Raw genomic sequence first — 27,120 nt, 5'->3', positions numbered from 1 at the left:
TTGTTAACTGTTTCCTTTGCTGTGCAAAAGCTTTTGATCTTGATGAAATCCCAATAGTTCATTTTTGCCCTTGCTTCTGTTGCCTTTGGCGATGTTCCTAGGAAGAAGTTGCTGCGGTGGAGGTCAAAGAGGTTGCTGTCTGCATTGTCCTCAAGGATTTTGATAGATTCCTTTCGCACATTGAGGTCCTTCATCCACTTTGAGTCTATTTTCGTGTGTGGTGTAAGGAAATAGTCCAATTTCATTTTTCTGCATGTGGCTGTCCAATTTTCCCAGCACCATTTGTTGAAGAGGCTGTCTTTTTTCCATTGGATATTCTTTCCTGCTTTGTCGAAGATTAGTTGACCATAGAGTTGAGGGTCTATTTCTGGGCTCTCTATTCTGTTCCATTGGTCTATATGTCTGTTTTTGTGCCAGTACCATACTGTCTTGATGATGACAGCTTTGTAATAGAGCTTGAAGTCTGGAATTGTGATACCACCGACTTTGGCTTTCTTTTTCAATATTCCTTTGGCTATTCGAGGTCTTTTCTGGTTCCATATAAATTTTAGGATTATTTGTTCTATTTCTTTAAAAAAAATGGATGGGATTTTGATAGGGATTGCATTAAATGTGTAGATTGCTTTAGGTAAAATAGACATTTTCACAATATTTGTTCTTCCAATCCATGAGCATGGAATATTTTTCCATTTCTTTGTGTCTTCCTCAATTTCTTTCATGAGTACTTTATAGTTTTCTGAGTATAGATTCTTTACCTCTTTGGTTAGATTTATTCCTAGGTACCAGATACATTATCTTATACAATCTTCTTAAAATGTTTGGTTTTCCTCAAGCTTAATCGATGTATACTTATTAAATAAAAATTGTATATGTTTATAAAATGTAAAAAAAATCACTGTAAGTTATTCTGACAGAAGGGCAAGATGAAAAAGACAAAAAATACTGAAGAAATCCTCAAAGACTTATGGGATGCTACCAAGTGAATCAATATCTGCATTTCAGCAACCCCAGTAGGAGAAGAGAGTTAGAAAGAACCAGAAAACCTATTAAAAAAAAGGGGGGGGGGACATTTCCAAATCATGTCAACTTCTCAACACTGTGACCAATTTATACAAAGATAAAACCCAGAATAACTGCATAATGAGTAGACACACACACAGAGAGAGACACCCAGGGTCAACTGCTTATCCACTCTCCAGTTTACTTAACTGGGCTGACCTGACTTCCACCTTCAGACTCAGTCTATAGCAATTTCCAGGAACAGTGCTTATCTAGGCAGGTGAGATATAAAACCCTGTAACCCAATATTCTGGACTCAACACAAATTTACTAACTGCCGAGTTACCTGTCAACTTGAATTATGCGTTTGGTATCTGGGTCTGTTTCAGTCATTATGCTTTATACTAACTCTGGCGATTGAAGCAGTACTTTCTCTATGCCTAAATATGTCCATCTTTTCTATATTCTCAAAGTATAATTATCACACCATTGTTAAAATTATGCCTAAAGAAGTTCTTTAAGATTTTATCAAGAATATAGAAGGGCTTAAGAAAGTGAAATTACATAATATGTAGGAGAACCATCTCCTCTTTGCATTAACCTAAAACTAATGACATACAGCCTATAACGGACCTATACAATGGGGTTCTCTACGGACTTGGCTCCCCCTGCAGAAGCTGGTGGAAGGTCTTCACTGAGTGTAGTAAAAGCACTGTCTCTGCCCCAAACTGGTTTACATTATTCCACACTACTCTAGATCCGGTTTCTTCTGTGTGAGTCATTCTATTCTGTACTTGGAAGGCTGTTCCTTCACCTGAGCCTTTCTTCTGAGTCTTGGCTTATTGATTACTTTAATATTTAATTTAAATCCAGGTAGAATCCAAGTTTTTCAGCCATAATTTACCATGATAGTTAGCATACATACATACATCAAAGTCTACAAAATATACACTTCAACCATTATTATAAGCTGAACAACTTACAATGAACCTGCGGACCTATAAACAGAGTATTCCGGGTCCCAGAGCCCTCTGTGTGCCCCTAGTCCTCCAATTCTTCACCACAATCAATCATGCCCCAGCTTTTGTTCACAGCTTCATATCTTAAGTGGGTCCCCATGTTGCTCCATGTCCAGCCAGAAGAAGGATGAGGATAATGTGGAAATGATCATTATAGTCTACCCTGATGTGTTTCCACATATTGTGGAGGCCAATATAAAATAAGAATATACTCACACATTCTAAATTAGGCCATAGAGCTTCCGAATATAAAGTGGGAAAGATACTCTCTCAACAATTTGCTTAGATTAGCATGTTGCTTTCATTTGTGTTCTGAGACTTTTTATTCACTGAAACCATTTTCATGTTTCACGGATATTTAAAAATATAGTACATTAATAATAATAGTAAAAATAATAAGATGGTATATGAAGAATCAAAACACCAAGTCCTAGCCTCAGCTTTACCAGTTACAAGCTGTAATCTGTGACAAACCATGAACACATCTGAGCATCAGTTTCATCAACAATGAAATGAAACTAAGCTTCTCTCTCCTCTTTATCTCACTTTATTTTCCCTTGAAATATAAGAACTGACAGATGTGACAGAGCAGAAAAACTAAAACACATTAAGAGCAATTGTAACACCTTGCACATCTCTATATTAATATTTGAGTGGGCTAATTTAACTTTATATCAGAGACAGAGGCTCCCCAGCCTTTTTGATGCCCCCAGCCATTCTACTTCCTGAGAAAGACAAGAGTCTTTCCCTCAGAAAGTAAAACTTCACACTGGATATGATTTTCATGTTTAAAGGTACATGTTTTATACAACTGAGCCCTGCAGATAAACCGACTACTTCACCTGGTGGTCAGCTGATAACACAATGACATGTCCCCAGTGCACAAAGAAAAACCAACTCATGCCAGACTCAGGGAAAAATACCATGTGTGTCTCCCAACATGTATATCAATTCACAAAATCAATTTTAAAAAGTAATTTTGATCATACAGAATTGATATTAGAATCTATCTACTCTGTTGTATTATGAAAACCTACATTTATATCATTCTCCTACTATGTCTTATTTATATTTGTGACATATACCCCAATGCTGCACATTGCTAGGTACTCAGAGGTGCAAAACGCTGTATGTGTGTGTGTGTACATATGTCTGTGCATGTGTATGTGTGTTACACTGAGAAAGCAAATGATTAAAACAATAACCACTTCTTTTCTTCAATTCAGTAAGTACATCCTGGTCAGCTCCTCTTCTCAGGAGTGGGTTCCATATCATGCAATCAATGTTGGGCAGTAATCTCATAAAATAAAAGACTTAAAGATTGTGTGTGTGTGTGTGTGTGTGTGTGTGTGTGTGTGTGTGTTGAAGAAGGCAGTGTCAGGAGAAGTGGAGAAGGAGGCTCAATAAATTTAGGGGTTCAGCAATTAAAAGGACATGGAACTCAGAACTTCTTGTACTTCTGCTTTTCATGACACCCGAACCTCCTCAGTGAACCCTAATCATGCGCATTCCAAACCTGGTCTTGTTGGGTCCATGGTCAAAGGAGCGAGACTGATACAAAGAGAAACTCAAGCAAAGCTTTATTTCACACCAAGCATCGAGGATCAAACTGACTGGCCAGGGACGTCTCTTGCAAAGAGGCGACCCCTCCCTGCCTTACAGACTAACTTTTATAGAGCAAAGCCCATGTGGTTGCACCTGGCCACACACAGGAGGCCAATGAAATTTTAACACCCAGAGAAAGCTGCACAGTCATGCTAGGTCCCACATAGGTGGCCAATTGAACTACAATTTACCCCATAGTAGCTATTTGAACTAGCCTATCACCTTGGTCAGAATTGGCGCCCAAAAGTCGGGGCCCATACTCCTTGGTAGCTAGGGAGACAGGATGCCCACCCCACTGATTGGATGTCTCCACCTGGCCCGACTCAGCCCTGCATCCGGGCTCTGTTATCTCTACCTGACCTGACCCACCTTTGTATTTGGGTTTTGTTACCAGGACTGGTTTCCCGGAATCGTTTTTAACTAAGTTCCCCTGGGGGGGAGGAGGCAGGGTCAATATAAGTTTTACTGCATAAACAACAAAATGGCTGTTCAACCGAGGTGGGGCCACTCTGGCTAAATAGGCCCTTACGGTCTGAGTAACACCAGCAGCTCACTTACAGAAAGTTTACATGAAACAAATTCAGAATGTAATCACCTTTGCTTCCGGTCCTGAAGTAGGAGGATTTTTTTTTTTTAAATAATTATTGACCAGAAAGTCCAAGCTTTCACACTGATTCAGAGACAGCTCTATCCTAGGACAGGTACAGACCAATCCCATGATTTCCCTGCTTGACTCCTAGCTGGGACAATTTCAATAGATTCATACTTCCTCTCCTAACTTCTTTTATGGCCATTCACATAACACAAAAAAGCAAAAACCATAGGGGATATTCTATGTTATGTGTATAACACACCTGACTTGGTTATCCTCCTTTTGAAAAAAGTCCCAAACATATACAGTGCTTAAATTAAATTCAAAAGCTTATTCTTTCTGCAATAAAAAAATTATCATTTCTGAATGTTTTTTTCTGAAATTGAAGCAGATTGCATTTGAATTTTAAGGCTTCTCAAATGAAAGATTAGTGACCAGGGTTAGCATATACTTTTAGGAACCTTAATTAGTGATAAAATAAATAACAAATTGGATGTACCTTTGAGATGTCTATAAGGGTCCCTGAATAGCACAAACATTATTTACATAATGACACACCTTTTTCAATAAGGAATACAATTTCATCCAAACAGAGCCTGGGGGTGGGTGTTAAGGAGGGCATGTATTACATGGAGCACTGGGTGTGGTGCATAAACAATGAATCTTGGAACACTGAAAAGATAAAATTAAGTTTAAAAAAAAACAGACACTAAGTAAAAGAAAAACAAAATTAAAAATTACAACAAAAGTCAACTATTTTGTATAAATAGAACTTGTCAAATGAAAATCACGCATGTTGATATGGAGGTCTGGGGATGTGATGTGGCAGGTCATTTAAAAGAATAAGTCAGTAACTCTGTGATGACAGATCATAACTACATTTTTCATGGTGAGCATTTGGTTGTGTATATAAATGTCAGATCACTATGTTGTACATGTGAAACTAATAGAATATTGTATGTCAACTATACTTCAATTAAAAATCAATTTTTAAAATAATTAATACATAAGTCAAGCATCTAAAACACAAGCAAGACAACAAACCAGTTATGCTAAATTTCACAATAGCTAAATCTTGAGTGGAAATCAGAAAAGTGGTAAAATAGTAAGTATTATTAAAGTTATCTTAGGAATATTTAGTGAATCTTGGAACACTGAAAAAATAAAAGAAAATTTAAAAGTAAGAAAATTTAAAAATGTAAAAAACTAAATATTTAAGTCATAATTAAGGATTAAACTTTTTTTCTTCGTTTCAAGCTTTTATTTATATTCTAGTTAGTTAACAAATAGTTTAATATTGGTTTCAGGAATATAATTTAGGATTAAGGACTTTAAGAGTAGTCATCTTTTTGTGTTTTGTCAGAAGAAAAATAATCCAACATCCTACTGAAGAAAGGAAACTGTCACAATTTGGCTCATCCACCAAATGTTTCTTTCACATTGTCATTGCTCTCCCAGCTACTATTTCAGGGGTTTTATAACTTAAAATCCATAGAGGAGTGGCACATGGAAGTCAGTCAAAAAACAGGAGTGATTTAGTTGTTTCCAGGTCCTCCAGCCCTGCTACTTTACCTGTTTATTTTTTTTTATTGTATTCATGTAACCACCATATAGTACATCATTAAATTTTGATTCAGTGTGCAATGGTTCATTGTTTGCATATAACACCCAGTGCTCATCACAACACGGGCCCTCCTTAATACCCATCACCTGGTTTAAATAGCAAATGACTTGTGCTTTTATCCTACCCAGAGAAATCCTGTGGTCTCCATAATATTTCTAGAGCCTTCTAGAAAGGAAGAGTCACAAAAAGAGATGTCTTTTCTCCATCATTTGCTTTCTAAATCCCTTCATCTTGACTTGAATTTTGAATACCAAACACTATTTAAGCTCCTGTCCTCTGGGTTCCTGGTTCCTTATAAATGTGGAGACCAATCTGGCGTTTTGGCCTTCACTCCCTAATGTAGGATCATTGTGCATTGTAAATTTTATCACAGCTGTATGGACACAGGGCGGGGTTGGGGAGAACTGCAGTACTCTGGAGAGCAGGAGACAAAGTCAGATGAAAGGTGGTTTTAAACCCCATAGTCCTTTCCTACAGACAGATTTCTTGTTTATTGTCCATGTGGTTTTTGGGTCCTGGCCTAATGTTTCTTGCTGGGTTCCTTTCTCTCCCATGCCCTTGTCTCTGAATTACTAGTACTTGAAAACATTCCAAAATATTTTTAATTAATTTGCAAAAAGCTCCTTGTTTCAGTCAATCATCTCTCAACTAGCCTAATAGGACTTCTCTTGGACAAGAAAAAGAACTATCACACTATTTTCCTAAAGCAACCATTATCCTGAGGGATAGTCATGTGTAAGCCAACAAAGCACAGTCAACTTTCAAAATAAAAAATGTTCTCATATTCTAGGATTATTGAAATAAGCTAAAAATAAAAATAATAAAATGAAGTAGACAAAAAGTATATTTGAAAGAGCAGTAGACTTAAAATCAGGAGGCTACACTTTATCTAGATGTTTCCTTAATAAGCTGTATGATGTAATTCATTAACTTTTCTCAGCTTCAGTATCATGTCTATGCAATAAATAGATATATGAGAATCACTCATGTGTCCTATGGTAAATATGAAACCTCTGCCAAAAGGTGCTTAACATGTAACATTTAGCTAGAAAGTAGATTATATTTTATGGATGTTCTGGAACCTGCTGTATCTGTGAAACAATGACATTTCAAGGAGACACATTATAGGCCAGAGAAGTATATAGACAGGAGTACAGACACCTGATTCTGAATCCAATAGCACGGTATAAGAAACCCTCCGTAGGTACAAGATCACCATACTGTTCCTTTACATGATCATTTACAGAACTGTTTATTCTTTCCAAGAGGAAAAAACAAATTCCATAATGACAATGTAAAAAACAGAGATAAATTTATTCATTAATGTTATTTGTAAGTGGTTAAAGAGGTAAAAAGGAGAAGACACTGTGAAAATGATGAGGAAGGAAGATCTTCTATCCAAAAATTGGAAACAAACTGGGCTCTCTGCTCCTCCCTGTCTGACACACAGCCACATCTTCTGGTGCAGTGACAGCACCAACCCAAAGACAAGATGGTAAAGGTTGGAGTAAGTATATTTGGTGGTATTGGGCACCTGGGCACCAGGGCTGCTTTTAACTGTGACAAAGTGAATGCTGTTGTTGTCAAGGACACCTTCATTGACTTCAACTACATGACCCACATGTTCCGGTATGATTCCATCCATGGCAAACTCAAAGGCACAGTCAAGGCAAATAACAGGTAACTTGTCATCAATGCAAAGCCCACCTTCAGCTTCCAGCACCAAGATCCCACCTACATCAAATGGGTTGATACTGTTGCTGAGTATGCTGTGGAGTCCAATGCAGAAGACTGTGCCTTACATGAAGCTGGTGCCAAGAAGATCAGTGTCTTCATCCCTGAGCTGAATACAGAAGCTCACTGGCATGGCCTTCCATGTCCCCACCCACAGAGTGTCAGTTGTGGATCTGAGCTGCCGCCTGGAGAAACCTGTTAACTACTATGACATCAAGAAGCCAGTGAAGCAGGCATCAGAGGACCCCCTCAAGAGCTTCCTGGGTTTCACTGAGGATCAGGTAGTCACCTGCAACTTTAAAAATGAAACCCAATCTTCCACCTTTGATGCTGGGGCTGGGGTTGTCCTCAATGACCACTTAGTCAAGTTCATATTCTAGTATGGTAATGAATTTGGCTATAGAAACATGTTGGTGAACTTTATGGGCTATATGGCTCTCAAAGAATAAGAGTCTACTGGACCAATAGCCCTAGACAGAACAAGAAGAAAGAGGCTCCCAGCTGGTGGGGAGTACATGCCCTAACACACTGAGAATTCCCACACCTCTACACAGTTTCCATCCCAGAACCTCTGAAGTAGAGAAGGGAATTGGGGAGCCCTACCTTGTCACTGTACCCACCAAAAAATATTGGAAACAAACTGACAGAAAAATCAAATTTCCATCACGATGGTAACAAAGATACAGGATATGAACACGCCTACCTAAACTATTCTGACAAAATAAATCAAATATACCAATCCTATAACTATACCCACAGACAGAGATTCTGATCAAAACATTCTCCTACTCTTGGTTTTTCTCAGAGCAAGTTTAACGTCTTTGTTCCTCAAGCTATAAATGAAGGGGTTCATCAAGGGAACCACATTGGTATAAAAGACAGAAGAGATTTTTCCCTCACCCATCGACCCAACAGAAGATGGTTTAAGATACACAAATGCACCAGATCCAAAATAGAGAGAAACAGCAATTATGTGGGAGCTGCAGGTGCTGAAGGCTTTGGACCTGCCCTCAGTGGAGCTGATGCACATGATGCTGGATAGGATGAAACCATAAGAGACAAAGATGGTGACACTGGGCACAATGATATCTATGCCCACCACAATGAAAACCACCAGCTCATTGGCATAGGTGCTGGTGCAGGAGAGCTGGAGCAGAGGGAGGATGTCACAAAAATAATGGTTGATGGTGTTTTCATCACAGAAGGTCAGTCTCAGCATGCATCCTATGTGAGCCGTGGCACCCGAAAATGCCATCAAATATGAACCAAGAATAAGGATGGAACACACTTTGGGGGACATAGCAACATTATATAAGAGTGGGTTACAGATGGCCACATAGCGATCATAGGCCATTGATGTCAGCACGTAACATTCAGAAATAGCAAAAAAGCAGAAAAAGTAAAGCTGGGTCATGCATCCCCTGTAGGAGATAATATTCCTCCTTGATGTAAAGTTAATCAGCATTTTGGGTGTAAACACAGAAGAATAACAGAGGTCTGTGAAGGACAAATTGAAGAGGAAAAAGTACATGGGTGTGTGCAGGTGTGAATTCAGCAGGATTAGAGTTATCAAGCCCAAATTTCCCAACACAGTAACCATATACATGAGTAGAAACAAGCAGAAGAGGGGGAGCTTGAGATATGGTAGGTCTGTTAGCCCCACCAGGATGAATTCAGTCACAAAAGACGAGTTTGTAGGAGCCATTCTTCTCCAAGGGGATCTGTGAGTATAGAGAAACAGGATTCCATTAAAGAAAAAAAGCCAGCTCTTCCCACAGTATTTTGACCTACAAAAGGGAATATATACTGGGAATATCTGAGACTCACCAAATCTGGACCCAGAAAATCTGACTTTACCTGTATCATGATACTGGGAAATACTAACTCTCCCCTTTATTAGAGGTTTATAAGCTAAACAGAACCAATACTACACAATCAAGCCTAGAAAGGGAAGTCTAGTCCTACCATAGACAAACATGACCACTGGAAAAATGAAAGGAGAAGGGAGACACAGGATAGATCAAGGCACAATTGTCCTTCTCTAGACTCACCAGCTCTTCCTTCGCTTTAGCCTCCCATCAACTAAAAATGCAGGCAAAGATCCTCTAACCTGCTACTGTTTTCCAATGCACATTAGACTTGGGGGGTAGGGACTAAGAACATTGTTTCCCATCCAAAATTAAGGAACTAGTCTAGGACAGGTTCCATGTCCCAGAATAAAAGCCATAAATCCAGAAGATTGAGAGTTCCATCCATGGAGAGGGAACCTACTGACAAAGATATTGTACCCCTGCACCCCCTAACTCTCTGAACATCCCCACATCTCCCCTTGAACAGATTCTTCTTCACCTGAATCTCAGAACTGTACAAAATGAAAAAGAAAGCTGCATAACTTTGATCTCTAGATTTCTATCTCACAACAAGAGGGACATTCATAAATGAAATTCAAGAACTCACCCTCCTTAGGCTACAATATCTAAGTACTCCCTTATCATTGTCTTCACCCCTGAAGTCCTGGAAGGGCAATTTCTGGTTCTGAGGCTTTGGTCCCTTTGTTCTAAAAGGATGTTAACATGCTCTTAATTTCAGGTATGCCCCAGAAACCTTTCTAAACTGCAGGTCGTAATTTCTGATTATGACTTTGAGTTCTCTCAAGAAGCAGAGGAAATTAGTCTTTATCTCATTTGCCACTTGATAAAATACAGATGACTGAATGTGAGTTTAATGATACAATGCACCTGCTTATAAACAGAGCAGAAGCTTGCTCAGTCTCTTCCCCTTGGGATTAGATTCACTGTGGAAAAGGAAATAAGAGGATTGTATTTACACCCTAGACCATGCATCTGTCTTTAGTTCTTTAGGGACTCCAAATTTACTCAAAGTTTTCCATCTCTCTAGGGACTGTCCATCTCCCAAGGTGGAGCCAAAAATGAACTCCCATCTCCCTGTCATCTTCATCTCTGAAAGGAATTCTACTATATTGTTTATTTCCCTCTTTCTTTGCATATACTAAATGGAAAATTTTCTGCCAGGGTTCTGCCTCCAGGATTCTTTATTACTTTATCTGAAGGAACCTCCTTTTTCAAAAGGGAGCATCTCATATCAATTGTCTCTTTCCTGAGATATCTCTAAAACAATGTGCCATGTCATATATTCCTTCTGAAGTTTTTACTCCTAAGCATCTATTGGAAATGTGTACCTGACCATTCTCCTGTGTTTTAAGTAATATTTCCGTAAGAGATCATCTATTTCTTCTCATCATACACACACACACACACGCGCACACACACACACACACACACACACACAATAATAGGAGCTACAGAGTTAGAGAGTGTGTGTATGAATCCTACCTTCACTATTACTTATAAAACCCCAGGCAAATTACTTAATTTCTTTTTTTCTCTGATTTATCATTGTAAAATAGGAATGGTAAAAATAGTACCACTTTCATTTGATTGTTATGATGATGGTAAGTAAAATGGCTAGAACAGTGTCTGTCCCATGATAAACAGTCAACTAATGTTAGCTATCTTTATACAGGTTCTCATAAATTCCAAGAGATTCTCTACCACCCCATTCACTGGACATTTTCCCCTTTAATTTTTGTGTGCTCCAATAAATTGTAAGTTCTTTAAAAATAAGCATGATTTTTATCCAATTTATTTCTTAAGTGTACATAATGTACATATTAGGAAGTCCATAAATATTTTCGAAAATGATGTGGTTCTCTGGTTGCAAACCTTCAGAATATTTCCACATATCCCACATGCTAAGCAATAGAGTCTACCACCACAATGACCTCCACCCCTTTCCTCAACCACCACACAAATTGAGGCAGTTTTTAGGTTTTAACTCTACTTCTGAACTGTAGTGGCTCCTAATTATTTTCTAGCGTTTCCACAAATGCCCTCTTTTTTTACCATCTAAACTGCTGCTAGAATGAGCTCTGAAAGCTCAAATCTGTCATTCCCTAGTTCAAGAAGTTTCAATCAATCTCCATTATCTGGGGCAACTGAAATTTTGTCATGAAAGTAAATCTTGATTCAATCTCAGTATAACTAAAAAAGAAATTGAGTCAAAGTTCTTTTTTTTCTTTTCCATCTTTACAGGGTGTAATTTTAAAATAATAGTGTGTGCGTATGGCTCAGTCATCAAGCATCTGCCTTTGGCTCAGGGCATGATCCCAGGGTTCTGGGATCAAGCCCCGCATCAGGCTCCCTGCTAGGCAGGAAGCCTGCTTCATATATATATATATATTTATTTGACAGAGAGAATATGTGAGAAAGAAAGCACAAGCAGGGGAGCAGTAGAAGGAGAGAGAGAAGCAGACTCCCCACTGAGCACAGAGCCAGACACAGGGCTTGATCTCAGAAGCCTGAGATCATGACTTGAGCTGAAGGCAGCTGCTTAACTGACGGAGCCATCCAGGCACCACAGATTTTATGTATTTAAGATACATGACTTGATTTTTATATTTGTAAACGTTGTCAAATAATCATCACAATCAAGTTAAAGTATCTATCACCTTACATAGTTACCTTTATTTTTTTCTTTTTTCTTATTGTGTTGTTAGTCACCATACAGTATATCATTATTTTTGTTTTGTTTTTAAGGATTACTTATTTATTTATTTGACAGAAAGAGACACAGAGAGGGAGGGAACACAAGCAGGAAGAGTGGGAGAGGGAGAAGCAGGCCTCCTGCAGAGCAGGGAGCCCGATGTGGGCCTCAATCCCAGGACTCTGGGATCATGACCTGAGCCGAAGGCAGATGCTTTACGACTGAGCCACTCAGGTGCCCACATCATTAGTTTTTGATGTAGGGTTCCATGATTCATTGTTTGCGTGTAACACCCAGTGCTCCGTGCAATCCTGGTCCTCCTTATTACCCTTCACCAAGATCACCCTTTATTTTATAGTGTGAACATTTCAGATCTGCTCTCTTAGCAAATTTAAAGCATGCAATAAAGTATTGTTAACTGTAGTGACATTGGTGTACATTAGATCTCCAGAACTAATTCTTCTTACACAAAGGAAACTTGTACAGTTTGACCAACACTGCGCAAGGATTTCTTTTTTCTGCAAACTCACCAATGCCTGTTATCTATTACCTTTTTGATAATAGCCATTCTATCAGACATGTGGTGGTATCTCCCTGTGGTTTGCATCTGCATTTCCCTGGTGATTCATGATATTGAGCATCTTTTCACATACTTGTTGGCCGCATAGGTGCTTTCTTTGGAGAAATGTGCATTCTGGTCCTTTGCCCACTTTTTCATAGAGTCATTTCTTTTGTGGTGTTATTATTATTACTGAGTTTTAGGTTTTCCTTGCTTATTTTGGATATAACTTTTTAGCAGATATATGGTTTACAAGTATTTCTTCCATTCCATACGTTGTCCTTTCATTTTGCTGATTTTTTCTTTTGCTCTGAAGAAGATTTTTATTTGACATAATTCCACTTATCTGTATCTTTCCTTCTGTTGCCTTTGTTATGGTGTCATATCCAAAAAAATCTTCCATTTTATGCAAGAATTAATTGTGGTTTTCTCATGTTTTCCATTGGTCTCTCTGTTTATCTTTCTGCAATACCACACTCCTTTGATTAATGCAGCTTTTATAAGTTTTGCAACCAGGAAATATGAGTCTTCCTGTTTTACTCCTTTTTAAGATTGTTTTGACTGTTCAGGGTCCTTGACTTTCCATATGAATTTTAGGATAGGTTTTTCTATTTCTGCAAAAAAAGAAATTATTGGAATTTTGATTTGGATTGTATTGAATCTGTAGATCACTCTGGGTAGTATCAATATCTTAACAATAGTTAAGTCATCCAATCCATGATCATAGAGTATGCTTCCATTTATTTATGTGTACTGTATTTTCTTTCAGCAATGTTTTTTCACTTTCATTTTACAAGTCTTTTATCTCCTTGGTTAAGTATTTGATTCTATTTGATGCTGCTATAAATGGAACTGTTTTTTCTTAATTTCCCTTAGGGATTGTTCATTTTTAGTGTATATAAAGGCGTCTGATCTTTCTGTGTTGACTTTGTATCCTGCTACTTTCCTAAGTTCCTTTGTGGTCCTAATTTTTGTTGACTCTTTAGAATATTCTACATATAAGATCCTAACCCTTGAGAAGAGAGGTGTTTTTTCTTCTTCCTTTCCAAGTTAGAAATTTATTTATTTCTAATTCTTGCCTAATGTCCTGACTAGAAATTCTAGTGCTGTGTTGAATAGAGGCTGTGAGAGTGAGTGTTCTTCCCCTGACCCTGAACTTAGAGAAAGAGCTCCCAGATTTCAAGCACAGCTTTTATTCTGTTGAGATAGTTTCCTTCTAGTCTTATCCTGTTGAAATTTTTATCATGAAAGGATGTTGAATTGGGTCCAACTCTTTTTCTTAATCAATTGGCATGATTCTGTGTGTGTGTGTGTGTGTGTGTGTGTGTGTTTCCTTTATTTTATTTATGTGGTATGTTATTTCGATCAGTTTCATATGTTGAGCTACCCTTGCATTCCAGAAATAATCTCTTTTTATAATCCATTAAACATGCTGCTGTATTTCATATGCTAGCATTTTGTTGAGGATATTTGCATTAATATTCATTAACGGAATTGGTCTATAGATGTCAATTCTTGTAGTGTCTCTGTTTGCCTTTGGTATTGGGGTAATCATAGCTTCAAAGACTGAGTTAGGAACTGTTCCATACTTATATATTTATGAAAAAGCTTGAGAAAAACTGATGTTAATCATTCCTTAAATGTTTGGTAGAATTGACCAGTGAAGTAATGAGGTCAAGGCCTTTTCTTTACTGGGATATTTTTAGTTATTGATTCAATGTCCTTACTAGTCATAAGTCTATTCAGATTTTCTATTTCTTCATGATTTAGTCATGGTAGGCTTTGAATTTCCAGGAATTTATGCATTTCTCTATGTTATCCAATTTGTTGGCAGATAACTGTTCATAGTACTCCCTTATAATCTTTCTTATTTCAACAGAAATGGTTATAATATCCACAAGTTCATTGAGTTTTGACATATTTTTTAAAAGATTTTATTTATTTATTTGACAGACAGAGATCACAAGTAGGCAGAGAGGCAGGCAGAGAGAGAGGGGAGGAAGCAGGCTTCCTGGTGAGCAGAGAGCCCAATGCGGGGCTCGATCCTAGGACCCTGGGATCATGACCTGAGCCGAAGGCAGAGGCTTTAACCCACTAAGCCACCCAGGCGCCCCTAAGTTTTGACATTTTCTTAAATTAAATTTTTTATTTATTTTCAGCGTAACAGTATTCATTGTTTTTTCACCACACCCAGTGCTCCATGCAATCTGTGCCCTCCCTAATACCCACCACCTGGTTCCCCCAACTTCCCACCCCCCGCCCCTTCAAAACCCTCAGGTTGTTTTTCAGAGTCCGTAGTCTCTCATGGTTCACCTCCCCTTCCAATTTCCCTCAACTCCCTTCTCCTCTCCATCTACCCTTGTCCTCTATATTATTTGTTATGCTCCACAAATAAGTGAAACCATATGATACTTGACTCTCTCTGTTTGACTTATTTCACTCAGCATAATCCCTTCCAGTCCTGTCCATGTTGCTACAAAAGTTGGGTATTCGTCCTTTCTGATGGAGGCATAATACTCCATAGTGTATATGGACCACATCTTCCTTATCCATTCATCCATTGAAGGGCATCTTGGTTCTTTCCACAGTTTGGTGACCGTGGCCATTGCTGCTATAAACATTGGGGTACAGATGGCCCTAGTTTTCACTACATCTGTATCTTTGGGGTAAATACCCAGTAGTGCAATTGCAGGGCCTTAGGGAAGCTCTATTTTTAATTTCCTGAGGAATCTCCACACTGTTCTCCAAAGTGGCTGCACCAACTTGCATTCCCACCAACAGTGTAAGAGGGTTTCCCTTTCTCCACATCCTCTCCAACACACATTGTTTCCTGTCTTGCTAATTTTGGCCATTCTAACTGGTGTGAGGTGGTATCTCAATGTGGTTTTGATTTGAATCTCCCTGATGGCTAGTGATGATGAACATTTTTTCATGTGTCTTATAGCCATTTGTATGTCTTCATTGGAGAAGTGTCTGTTCATATCTTCAGCCCATTTTTTAATATGATTGTCTGTTTTGTGTGTGTTGAGTTTGAGGAGTTCTTTATAGATCCTGGATATCAACCTTTTGTCTGTACTGTCATTTGCAAATATCTTCTCCCATTCCGTGGGTTGCCTCTTTGTTTTGTTGACTGTTTCTTTTGCTGTGCAGAAGCTTTTGATCTTGATGAAGCCCAAAAGTTCATTTTTGCTTTTGTTTCCTTCACCTTTGGAGACATATCTTGAAAGAAGTTGCTGTGGCTGATATCAAAGTGGTTACTGCCTATGTTCTCCTCGAGGATTCTGATGGATTCCTGTCTCACGTTGAGGTCTTTTATCCATTTCGAGTTTATCTTTGTGTACGGTGTAAGAGAATGGTCGAGTTTCATTCTTCTACATATGGCTGTCCAGTTTTCCCAGCACCATTTATTGAAGAGACTGTCTTTTTTCCACTGGATATTTTTTCCTGTTTTGTCGAAGATTATTTGACCATAGAGTTGAGGGTCCATATCTGGGCTCTCTTCTCTGTTCCACTGGTCCATGTGTCTGTTTTTATGCCAGTACCATGCTATCTTGGTGATCACAGCTTTGTAGTAAAGCTTGAAATCAGGTAACGTGATGCCGCCAGTTTTATTTTTCTTTTTCAACATTTCCTTAGCAATTCGGGGTCTCTTCTGATTCCATACAAATTTTAGGATTATTTGCTCCAGCTCTTTGAAAAATACTGGTGGAATTTTGATTGGAATGGCACTAAAAGTATAGATTGCTCTGGGCAGTATAGACATTTTAATGATGTTTATTCTTCCGATCCAAGAGCATGGAATGGTCTTCCATCTTTTTGTGTCTTCTTCAATTTCTTTCATGAGTGTTCTGTAGTTCCTTGAGTACAGATCCTTAACCTCTTTGGTTATGTTTATTCTGAGGTATCTTATGGTTCTTGGTGCTATAGTAAATGGAATCGATTCTCTAATTTCCCTTTCTGTATTTTCATTGTTAGTATATAAGAAAGTCACTGATTTCTGTATATTGACTTTGTATCCTGCTACATTACTGAATTGCTGTATGAGTTCTAGTAGTTTGGGGGTGGAGTCTTTCGGGTTTTCCATATAAAGAATCATGTCATCTGCGAAGAGAGAGAGTTTGACTTCTTCCTTGCCAATTTGGATACCTTTTATTTCTCTTTGTTGTCTGATTGCTGTTGCTAGGACTTCTAATACTATGTTGAACAAGAGTGCTGAGAGTGGGCATCCTTGTCGTGTTCCTGATCTCAATGGGAAGGCTGCAAGCTTTTTCCCATTGAGGATGATATTTGCTGCGAGTCTTTCATAGATAGATGTTATGAAGTTCAGGAATGTTCCCTCTATCCCTATACTTCGAAGCGTTTTAATCAGGAACGGATGCTGGATTTTGTCAAAAGCTTTTCTGCATCAATTGAGAGGATCATGTGGTTCTTCTCTCTTCTCTTATTGATTTGTTCTATCACATGGATTGATTTGCGAATGTTGAACCATCCTTGTAACCCAGGGATGAATCCCACCTGGTCATGGTGGATAATCTTTTTAATGTGCTGTTGGATCCTGTTTGCTAGGATCTTGTTGAGAATCTTAGCATCCGTATTCATCAGTGATATTGGTCTGAAATTCTCCTTTTTGGTAGGGTCTTTGCCTGTTTGGGAATCAGGGTAATGCTGGCTTCATAAAAAGAGTCTGGAAGTTTTCCTTCTGCTTCAATTTTTTGAAACAGCTTCAAGAGAATTGGTGTTATTTCTTCTTTGAAAGTTTGGTAAAATTCCCCAGGGAATCCGTCAGGTCCTGGGCTCCTGTTTTTTGGGAGGCTTTTGATCACTGCTTCAATCTTGTTACTAGATATCGGTCTATTCAGGTTGTCAATTTCTTCCTGGTTCAATTTTGGAAGTTTATAGTTTTCCAGAAATGCATCCATTTCATCTAGGTTGCTTAGCTTCTTGGCATATAACTGTTGATAATAACTCCTTTTTTTTTTAAATTAAATTTTTTATTTATTTTCAGCATAACAGTATTCATTGTTTTTTCACCACACCCAGTGCTCCATGCAATCTGTGCCCTCCCTAATGCCCACCACCTGGTTCCCCCACCCTAACACCCCGCCCCTTCAAAACCCTCAGGTTGTTTTTCAGAGTCCATAGTCTCTCATAGTTCACCTCCCCTTCCAATTTCCCTCAACTCCCTTCTCCTCTCCATCTACCCTTGTCCTCTATATTATTTGTTATGCTCCACAAATAAGTGAAACCATATGATACTTTACTTTCTCTGTTTGACTTATTTCACTCAGCATAATCTCTTCCAGTCCCGTCCATGTTGCTACAAAAGTTGGGTATTTGTCCTTTCTGATGGAGGCATAATACTCCATAGTGTATATGGACCACATCTTCCTTATCCATTCATCCGTTGAAGGGCATCTTGGTTCTTTCCACAGTTTGGCGACCGTGGCCATTGCTGCTATAAACATTGGGGTACAGATGGCCCTAGTTTTCACTACATCTGTATCTTTGGGGTAAATACCCAGCAGAGCAATTGCAGGGTCATAGGGAAGCTCTATTTTTAATTTCCTGAGGAATCTCCACACTGTTCTCCAAAGTGGCTGCACCAGTTTGCATTCCCACCAACAATGTAATAGGGTTCCCCTTTCTCCACATCCTCTCCAACACACGTTGATTCCTGTCTTGCTAATTTTGGCCATTCTAACTGGTGTAAGGTGGTATCTCAATGTGGTTTTGATTTGAATCTCCCTGATGGCTAGTGATGAGGAACATTTTTTCATGTGTCTGGTAGCCATTTGTATGTCTTCATTGGAGAAGTGTCTGTTCATATCTTCTGCCCATTTTTTAATATGATTATCTGTTTTGTGTGTGTTGAGTTTGAGGAGTTCTTTATAGGTCCTGGATATCAACCTTTATCTGTACTGTCATTTGCAAATATCTTCTCCCATTCCGTGGGTTGCCTCTTTGTTTTGATGACTGTTTCTTTTGTTATGCAGAAGCTTTTGATCTTGATGAAGTCCCAAAAGTTCATCTTTGCCTTTGTTTCCTTTGCCTTTGGAGACATATCTTGAAAGAAGTTGCTGTGGCTGATATCGAAGAGGTTACTCCCTATGTTCTCCTCGAGGATTCTGATGGATTCCTGTCTCACGTTGAGGTCTTTTATCCATTTCGAGTTTATCTTTGTGTACGGTGTAAGAGAATGGTCGAGTTTCATTCTTCTACATATGGCTGTCCAGTTTTCCCAGAACCATTTATTGAAGAGACTGTCTTTTTTCCACTGGATATTTTTTCCTGTTTTGTCAAAGATTATTTGACCATAGAGTTGAGGGTCCATATCTGGGCTCTCTACTCTGTTCCACTGGTCCATGTGTCTGTTTTTATGCCAGTACCATGCTGTCTTGGTGATCACAGCTTTGTAGTAAAGCTTGAAATCAGGTAACGTGATGCCACCAGTTTTATTTTTGTTTTTCAACATTTCCTTAGCAATTCGGGGTCTCTTCTGCTTCCATACAAATTTTAGGATTATTTGCTCCAGCTCTTTGAAAAATACTGGTGGAATTTTGATCGGAATGGCATTAAAAGTATAGATTGCTCTGGGCAGTATAGACATTTTAACGATGTTTATTCTTCTGATCCAAGAGCATGGAATGGTCTTCCATCTTTTTGTGTCTTCTTCAATTTCTTTTAGGAGTGTTCTGTAGTTCCTCGAGTACAGATCTTTAACCTCTTTGGTTAGGTTTATTCCGAGGTATCTTACGGTTTTTGGTGCTATAGTAAATGGAATCGATTCTCTAATTTGCCTTTCTGTATTTTCATTGTTAGTGTATAAGAAAGCCACTGATTTCTGGACATTGACTTTGTATCCTGCTACATTACTGAATTGCTGTATGAGTTCTAGTAGTTTGGGGGTGGAGTCTTTCGGGTTTTCCATATAAAGAATCATGTCATCTGCGAAGAGAGAGAGTTTGACTTCTTCCTTGCCAATTTGGATACCTTTTATTTCTCTTTGTTGTCTGATTGCTGTTGCTAGGACTTCTAATACCATGTTGAACAAGAGTGCTGAGAGTGGGCATCCTTGTCGTGTTCCTGATCTCAATGGGAAGGCTGCAAGCTTTTTCCCATTGAGGATGATATTTGCTGTGGGTTTTTCATAGATAGATTTGATGAAGTTCAGGAATGTTCCCTCTATCCCTATACTTCGAAGCGTTTTAATCAGGAACGGATGCTGGATTTTGTCAAAAGCTTTTTCTGCATCAATTGAGAGGATCATGTGGTTCTTCTCTCTTCTCTTATTGATTTGTTCTATCACATGGATTGATTTGCGAATGTTGAACCATCCTTGTAACCCAGGGATGAATCCCACCTGGTCATGGTGGATAATCTTTTTAATGTGCTGTTGGATCCTGTTTGCTAGGATCTTGTTGAGAATCTTAGCATCCGTATTCATCAGTGATATTGGTCTGAAATTCTCCTTTTTGGTAGGGTCTTTGCCTGGTTTGGGAATCAGGGTAATGCTGGCTTCATAAAAAGAGTCTGGAAGTTTTCCTTCTGCTTCAATTTTTTGAAATAGCTTCAGGAGAATAGGTATTATTTCTTCTTTGAAAGTTTGGTAGAATTCCCCAGGGAATCCATCAGGTCCTGGGCTCTTGTTTTTTGGGAGGTTTTGATCACTGCTTCAATCTCGTTACTAGATATCGGTCTATTCAGGTTGTCAATTTCTTCCTGGTTCAATTTTGGGAGTTTTTAGTTTTCCAGAAATGCATCCATTTCATCTAGGTTGCTTAGCTTATTGGCATATAACTGTTGATAATAGCTTCTGATGATTGTTTCTACTTCCTTGGTGTTAGTTGTGATCTCTCCCTTTTCATTCATAATTTTATTAATTTGGGCTTTCTCTCTTTTCTTTTGGATTAGTGTGGCCAATGGTTTATCGATCTTATTGATTCTTTCAAAAAAACAGCTTCTAGTTTCGTTGATACGTTCTACTGTATCTCTGGTTTCTACCTCGTTGATCTCTGCTCTAATCTTGATTATTTCCCTTCTTACATGTGGAGTTGGTTTGATTTGTTGTTGATTCTCTAGTTCTTTAAGGTGTAGAGACAGCTGGTGTATTCTGGATTTTTCAATTTTTTTGAGGGAGGCTTGGATGGCTATGAATTTCCCCCTTAGGACCGCCTTTGCTATATCCCATAGGTTTTGGAGTGAAGTGTCTTCATTCTCATTGGTTTCAATAAATTGTTTAAGTTCTTCTTTGATCTCCTGGTTGATCCAAGCATTCTTAAGCAAGGTGGTCTTTAGCTTCCAGGTATTTGAGTTCCTTCTGAACTTTTCCTTGTGATTGAGCTCCAGTTTCAAAGCATTGTGATCTGAGAATATGCAGGGAATAATCTCAGTCTTTTGGTATCGGTTGAGCCCTGATTTGTGACCCAGTATGTGGTCTATTCTGGAGAAGGTTCCATGTGCACTTGAGAAGAATGAGTATTCTGTTGTTTTAGGGTGGAATGTTCTGTATATATCTATGAGGTCCATCTGGTCCAATGTGTCATTCAATGCTCTTATTTCTTTATTGATTTTCTGCTTCGATGATCTGTCTATTTCTGAGAGAGGTGTGTTAAGATCTCCTACTATTAATGTATTCATATCAATATGACTCTTTATCTTGATTAATAGTTTTCTTATGTAATTGGCTGCTCCCATATTGGGGGCATAGATATTTACAATTGTTAGATCATCTTGGTGGATAGTCCCTTTAAGAATGATGTAGTGTCCTTCTGTATCTCTGACTACTGTCTTTAGTTTAAAATCTAATTTATCTGATATGAGAATCACTACCCCGGCCTTCTTTTGAGGCCCATTGCGTGAAAGATGCTTCTCCATCCCATCACTTTCAGTCTGGGTGTATCTTTAGGTTCAAAATGGGTCTCTTGTAGACAACATATGGATGGGTCCTGTCGTTTTATCCAATCTGCAACCCTGTGTCATTTTATGGGTGCATTTAGGCCATTCACATTGAGAGTGATTATTGAGAGAACGTATTTATTGACATTGTGTTATCTTTGAAGTCTTTCTTTCTGTCGATTGTCTCTATATTTCTGTTCAATGCTATTCTTAGGATTTTTCCTCTTTTATAGAACCCCCCTTAATATTTCCTGCAGTGTCGGCTTGGTGGTTGCATAGTCTTTCAAGCCTTGCCGGTCTTGGAAACTCTTTATCTCTCCATCCATTTTGAATGTCAGTCTTGCTGGATAAAGTATTCTTGGCTGCATGTTCTTCTCATTTAGTGCCCTGAATATATCTTGCCAGCCCTTTCTGGCTTGCCAGGTCTCTGTGGACAGGTCTGACGTTATTCTGATGGGCTTTCCTCTGTATGTAAGTAGCTTCTTTGTCCTAGCGGCTTTCAAGAGATTGTATCTACAATTATGATTTCTCAATTTTACTATGAGGTGCCTGGATGTTTTTTTTGAATTTATAATCTTGGGGGGGGACCTTTCTACTTCTAGTACATGAACACTTGTTCCATTCGCAAGATTGGGGAAATTTTCATGAAGAACTTGTTCCACTATATCTTCTAGACTTCTTTCTTTCTCCTCCCCATCAGGGATTCCAATAATTCTGACGTTGGAACGTTTCATGGCATCATTTATTTCCCTGATTCTGTTTTCGTGGCTTCTAAGCTGTTTGTTCCAGGCTTCCTCCTGATCCTTTCTCTCTATCTGTTTGTCCTCCAGATCACTAATTCTATCTTCTGTCTCAGTTACCCTAGCTTTTAGAGAATTTAGATTAGATTGGAACTCATTGAGAGCGTTGTGAACCTCATCCCTGGTGGCCTTCAGCTCTGCCCTAACATTATGAACATCCTCCCTGGTCGCTTTCAATTCTGCCCTGATCAATTCCATTTGGTCATCCATGGCTTTCTCCAACCTAGCTATTGCCTGGATAATTGTTAGCCTGAATTCTCTTTCTGACATATTGTCTATGGTGATAGCCGTTAGCTCTGTTGCAGAAGGCCCATCCTCTGTATTTTTCTTCTGTTGGGGATTCCTCCTCCTAGTCATTTTGGTGAGAGATGACTGGACAGATGTAGCTGGATGTATCGACCGTGGTGCACTCAAGGTGCACCCTGGAACGCTTCTGAGCACTCAGGATTCCCCACCCAAACGAGAGAAAAAAGAAAAGAAAAAGAAAAAAGAGGGAGAGAGAGGGACAGGAAAAAAAGGGAAGATAAAAGAGAAGGTTCAGCCCAAATGGGCCCCAGGGTAAGATTTATGACGTATACAAACAAAAACAGACAAACAAAAAGACTGATAAAAGTATATGAGGAGAGAAAATATATATATATATATCAGCAAAAAAAGGAGGAGCCTTGTCAAGAAGAACCCCAAGTATAAGATTTATATACTATCAGGACAAACATAAATACACAGAGACACTGGCAGAAGAAAAAGATGGGAGCATGGTTATAGATTCTCGGTGTGGGCGAGGAAGGTTATTTTGATTCTTCCTGGATGTATCTTGATATCTTTGTTAAAGGACTCAACTTTCCTAAGAAAAAGGGGGATTAAAAATTGGTTCACCTATAGGGGTAGCATTGCTTGGAGAAAGGGGGTTACCTTGAAGTTTAACTCTATATGAGTATTAGAAAATAAAAATAAAAAAGGAATAAACTGGACTAAACTAAACTAAAAATTTTTTAAAAAATTAAAAAAATAGAAAAGCAAAAGAAAAACACATGTGTATGTATCAAAAAATTCAGGTTAGAAGTTTATTATGGAATTTGATGTACTGGACATCTCACTGTGATGGTAAATAGGTTAAAAAATTATCTATATAAAAAAAGAAAAAAAAATGAACCAGAATAGTGGGAAAGAATTAAAAATAAAAGTTGTGTCTATGAAGTAGTGGTGGTTGTTCTCTTGTAGTCTTTTTTTTTTTTTTCCTTTCCTGATTTGTTTTCTGGGGGAGGGGGCTGCCACGTGGGTTTTCAGTCAATGATGTTCCCTGAGTTAAGTCCTCTCGACTCCCTCAAGGGGGTGGGCTCTGAGAAAAACAGTTTTTTCAGGTTTTTGTTCTCTGGAGGTTTTTATGTTTGTTCACTTCTTTTCTCTCGCCTTGACAGTTTTTGATGGTTTTTGGAGGTTTAGAGGAAAGAAAACTGCACCCCAACCTCCCTCTCAGAGAGAAGCCTCAGTCTGCTCCCCTGCAGGTGCTGCAGCCGCTGGGCCGCTAGCAGAGCAGGTTCTGAGTCGCAGTCCCTGGGGACGCAGGATCTCCTGCTTGTACGCAAAACTGAGGCAGCTGTGGCTGTCTGGGCAGCTCCAGACCGCCAAAGAGGTTCCAAGCAGCGATCGCACACTGAGATTTTCCCGCTGGCTGGGGCTAAGAGCGCCAGGCTTGCGCGCACCTCTCCCAGGGGAGGGTTTGGGGCGCGGCGTCTCCAGCTCTATTGGCTCTATCAGCTCTATCACCGCGTGGGTCCGAGAACACCAGGCTGGGCGTTCATGCACCTCTCTCAGGGGAGGGTGAGGCACACACGCGTTCTGCCGTCTGGTGTGGCTCCCAGCCCTTCACGGGAGCCGGACTCCACCCGTTCTTGGGCGCACTGGCGGCTCAGGGACAAAGACCAGGTTTCTCCGCCACACTCTCTGGCGCAGCGCCAGGGGAGGCTGTCCTGGGTCTGGGGACTTAAGCCCCTGTCCCTAGCCGCCCCAATTCCCACAATTTCCCCGCGCGATCCTTTGCTCTTTTGAGTGCTTTCAACAAGACTCCAAGTTAATGCTGGTCCCCAGATGCAGGGCACTCTCGTATTGGGGTATTATTTTCCAATCGGTCGCCTCTGGTGGCTCCCTCCCCCTTTTGTTTATCTTCCGATATCAGTCCGACGTTCCCACTCCACTTTACCTGCCCACTGGCATCTTCTGGCCCCCGTAGAGATCCAGACGTGTATAATTCTGATCTCAGGCTGATTTCATGGGTGATCGGAGTTCTTTGGTAGGTAATCAGCTCACTTTAGGGTACAGGTTGAAAAGGCGCCTCCTCCTACTTCCCCGCCATCTTGTCTCCCCTGATAATAACTTCTGATGATTGTCTCTACTTCCTTGGTGTTAGTTGGGGAAACTGGACAGCTATATGTAGAAGAATGAAACTTGACCATTCTCTTACACCGTACACAAAGATAAACTCGAAATGGATAAAAGAGCTCAACGTGAGACAGGAATCCATCAGAATCCTCGAGGAGAACATAGGCAGTAACCACTTTGATATCAGCCACAGCAACTTCTTTCAAGATATGTCTCCAAAGGTGAAGGAAACAAAAGCAAAAATGAACTTTTGGGCTTCATCAAGATCAAAAGCTTCTGCACAGCAAAAGAAACAGTCAACAAAACAAAGAGGCAACCCACGGAATGGGAGAAGATATTTGCAAATGACAGTACAGACAAAAGGTTGGTATCCAGGACCTATAAAGAACTCCTCAAACTCAACACACACAAAACAGATAATCATATTAAAAAATGGGCAGAAGATATGAACAGACACTTCTCCAATGAAGACATACAAATGGCTATAAGACACATGAAAAAATGTTCATCATCACTAGCCATCAGGGAGATTCAAATTAAAACCACATTGAGATACCACCTCACACCAGTTAGAATGGCCAAAATTAGCAAGACAGGAAACAACATGTGTTGGAGAGGATGTGGAGAAAGGGAAACTCTCTTACACTGTTGGTGGGAATGCAAGTTGGTGCAGCCACTTTGGAGAACAGTGTGGAGATTCCTCAGGAAATTAAAAATAGAGCTTCCCTAAGGCCCTGCAATTGCACTACTGGGTATTTACCCCAAAGATACAGATGTAGTGAAAACTAGGGCCATCTGTACCCCAATGTTTATAGCAGCCATGGCCACGGTCACCAAACTGTGGAAAGAACCAAGATGCCCTTCAATGGATGAATGGATAAGGAAGATGTGGTCCATATACACTATGGAGTATTATGCCTCCATCAGAAAGGATGAATACCCAACTTTTGTAGCAACATGGACAGGACTGGAAGGGATTATGCTGAGTGAAATAAGTCAAACAGAGAGAGTCAAGTATCATATGGTTTCACTTATTTGTGGAGCATAACAAATAATATAGAGGACAAGGGTAGATGGAGAGGAGAAGGGAGTTGAGGGAAATTGGAAGGGGAGGTGAACCATGAGAGACTACGGACTCTGAAAAACAACCTGAGGGTTTTGAAGGGGCGGGGGGTGGGAGGTTGGGGGAACCAGGTGGTGGGTATTAGGGAGGGCACAGATTGCATGGAGCACTGGGTGTGGTGAAAAAACAATGAATACTGTTACGCTGAAAATAAATAAAAAATTAAAAAATAAATAAATAAAAATAAATAAATAAATAAATAAATTTTAAAAATGTAAGATACAATCAAAAAAGACAATTATCATATGATCTCTCTGATATGAGGAATTTAAAGGCAGGGCAGGGGGTTGTGGGGGAAAAATGAAACAAGTTGGGGCCAGGGAGGGAGACAAGCCATAAGAGACTCTTAATCTCAAGAAACAAACTGAGGGTTGTTGGGGGGTCAGGGAGAGGGATAGGGTGGCTGAGCTATGGACATTGGAGAGGGTATGTGCTATGGTGAGTGAGCGCTGTGAATTGTGTAAGACTTATGATTCACAGACTTGTACCCCTGAAGCAAATAATACATTATATGTTAATTTAAAAAAATATAAGATACAGCAATGTGATAAAGTTAGTAGATACAGCTGGTCCATTCTGAAAAACTTGCCTTGAAATATCCTTTTATCAATTAAAAGTAGTAATGGATGATATAGACAGTTTATTCTCTGTGTAACACACAAAATAAAATTTTGTAGAGTTCTGTTTACCATTGTATTAATTATAAAGAACTCTTTTTCATTGCTTTTTTCCAACTGAGAGCATAATATCTAAAAAGCTTGTTAAAGTGTACATAATATTCTGAAGAGTGTGACATTTCCCAAACTCCTCAGCCTTACTATTCCAGGAAATGATCACCAAAAAAAAAAAAAAAAAAAAAGATTGTGAGGAAACATCTCTTGGTAACTCACCCTGCTTACCCCTACTTTAAAATCAAACTTTTCCAGGGACAGGTGCATTTTTCTAGTTGGGCATCAAAGCCGGTAGATAATCTCTTTTGGACAGGCATCTTGGCTAAAGATATTATTCCCAGGAAATTACCATTTTCAAACTTGTTCTGGTAAAACTCTCCAGAAATTCTCTTATTCATTCACAATTCTCCTTTCATCTCTTCCATTTCTTTGTGAGATGAACATGAATTAAAATGTTGGGCTCTGCATCATTGGCTGGGTGATCTTGAGCAAGTTGCATAATTATTTCCTCCTCCAAAGAACAAGTTAAAGAGACTTATCTTTTAATATAATTTGTA

General features: G+C 39.2%; 1 protein-coding gene across 2 annotated transcripts in view; it reads right to left on the bottom strand.

Moving 5' to 3' along the window:
- Positions 1-27,120, bottom strand: part of LOC308350370 (olfactory receptor 8B3-like) — a gene marked incomplete at both ends in the record, with an annotated part of 209,653 nt that overhangs the window by 180,489 nt on the left and 2,044 nt on the right. The window contains one exon of one of the 2 annotated variants that reach the window (XM_080815552.1): positions 8,346-9,182. The exons of the other annotated variant lie outside the window; for it this stretch is intronic. Within the exon in view, the coding sequence (XP_080671678.1) occupies positions 8,346-9,182 (837 nt within the window). Of the gene's footprint in view, positions 1-8,345; positions 9,183-27,120 lie in introns of those variants that run through there. 2 annotated transcript variants of the gene reach the window in all.

This window comes from Martes martes, assembly GCF_963455335.1.
Source record: "Martes martes genome assembly, chromosome: 10".
Classification (NCBI taxonomy): Eukaryota; Metazoa; Chordata; class Mammalia; order Carnivora; family Mustelidae; genus Martes; species Martes martes.
Note: the sequence above shows the minus strand (reverse complement) of the source record. Positions and strands in the feature narration are given on the sequence as shown.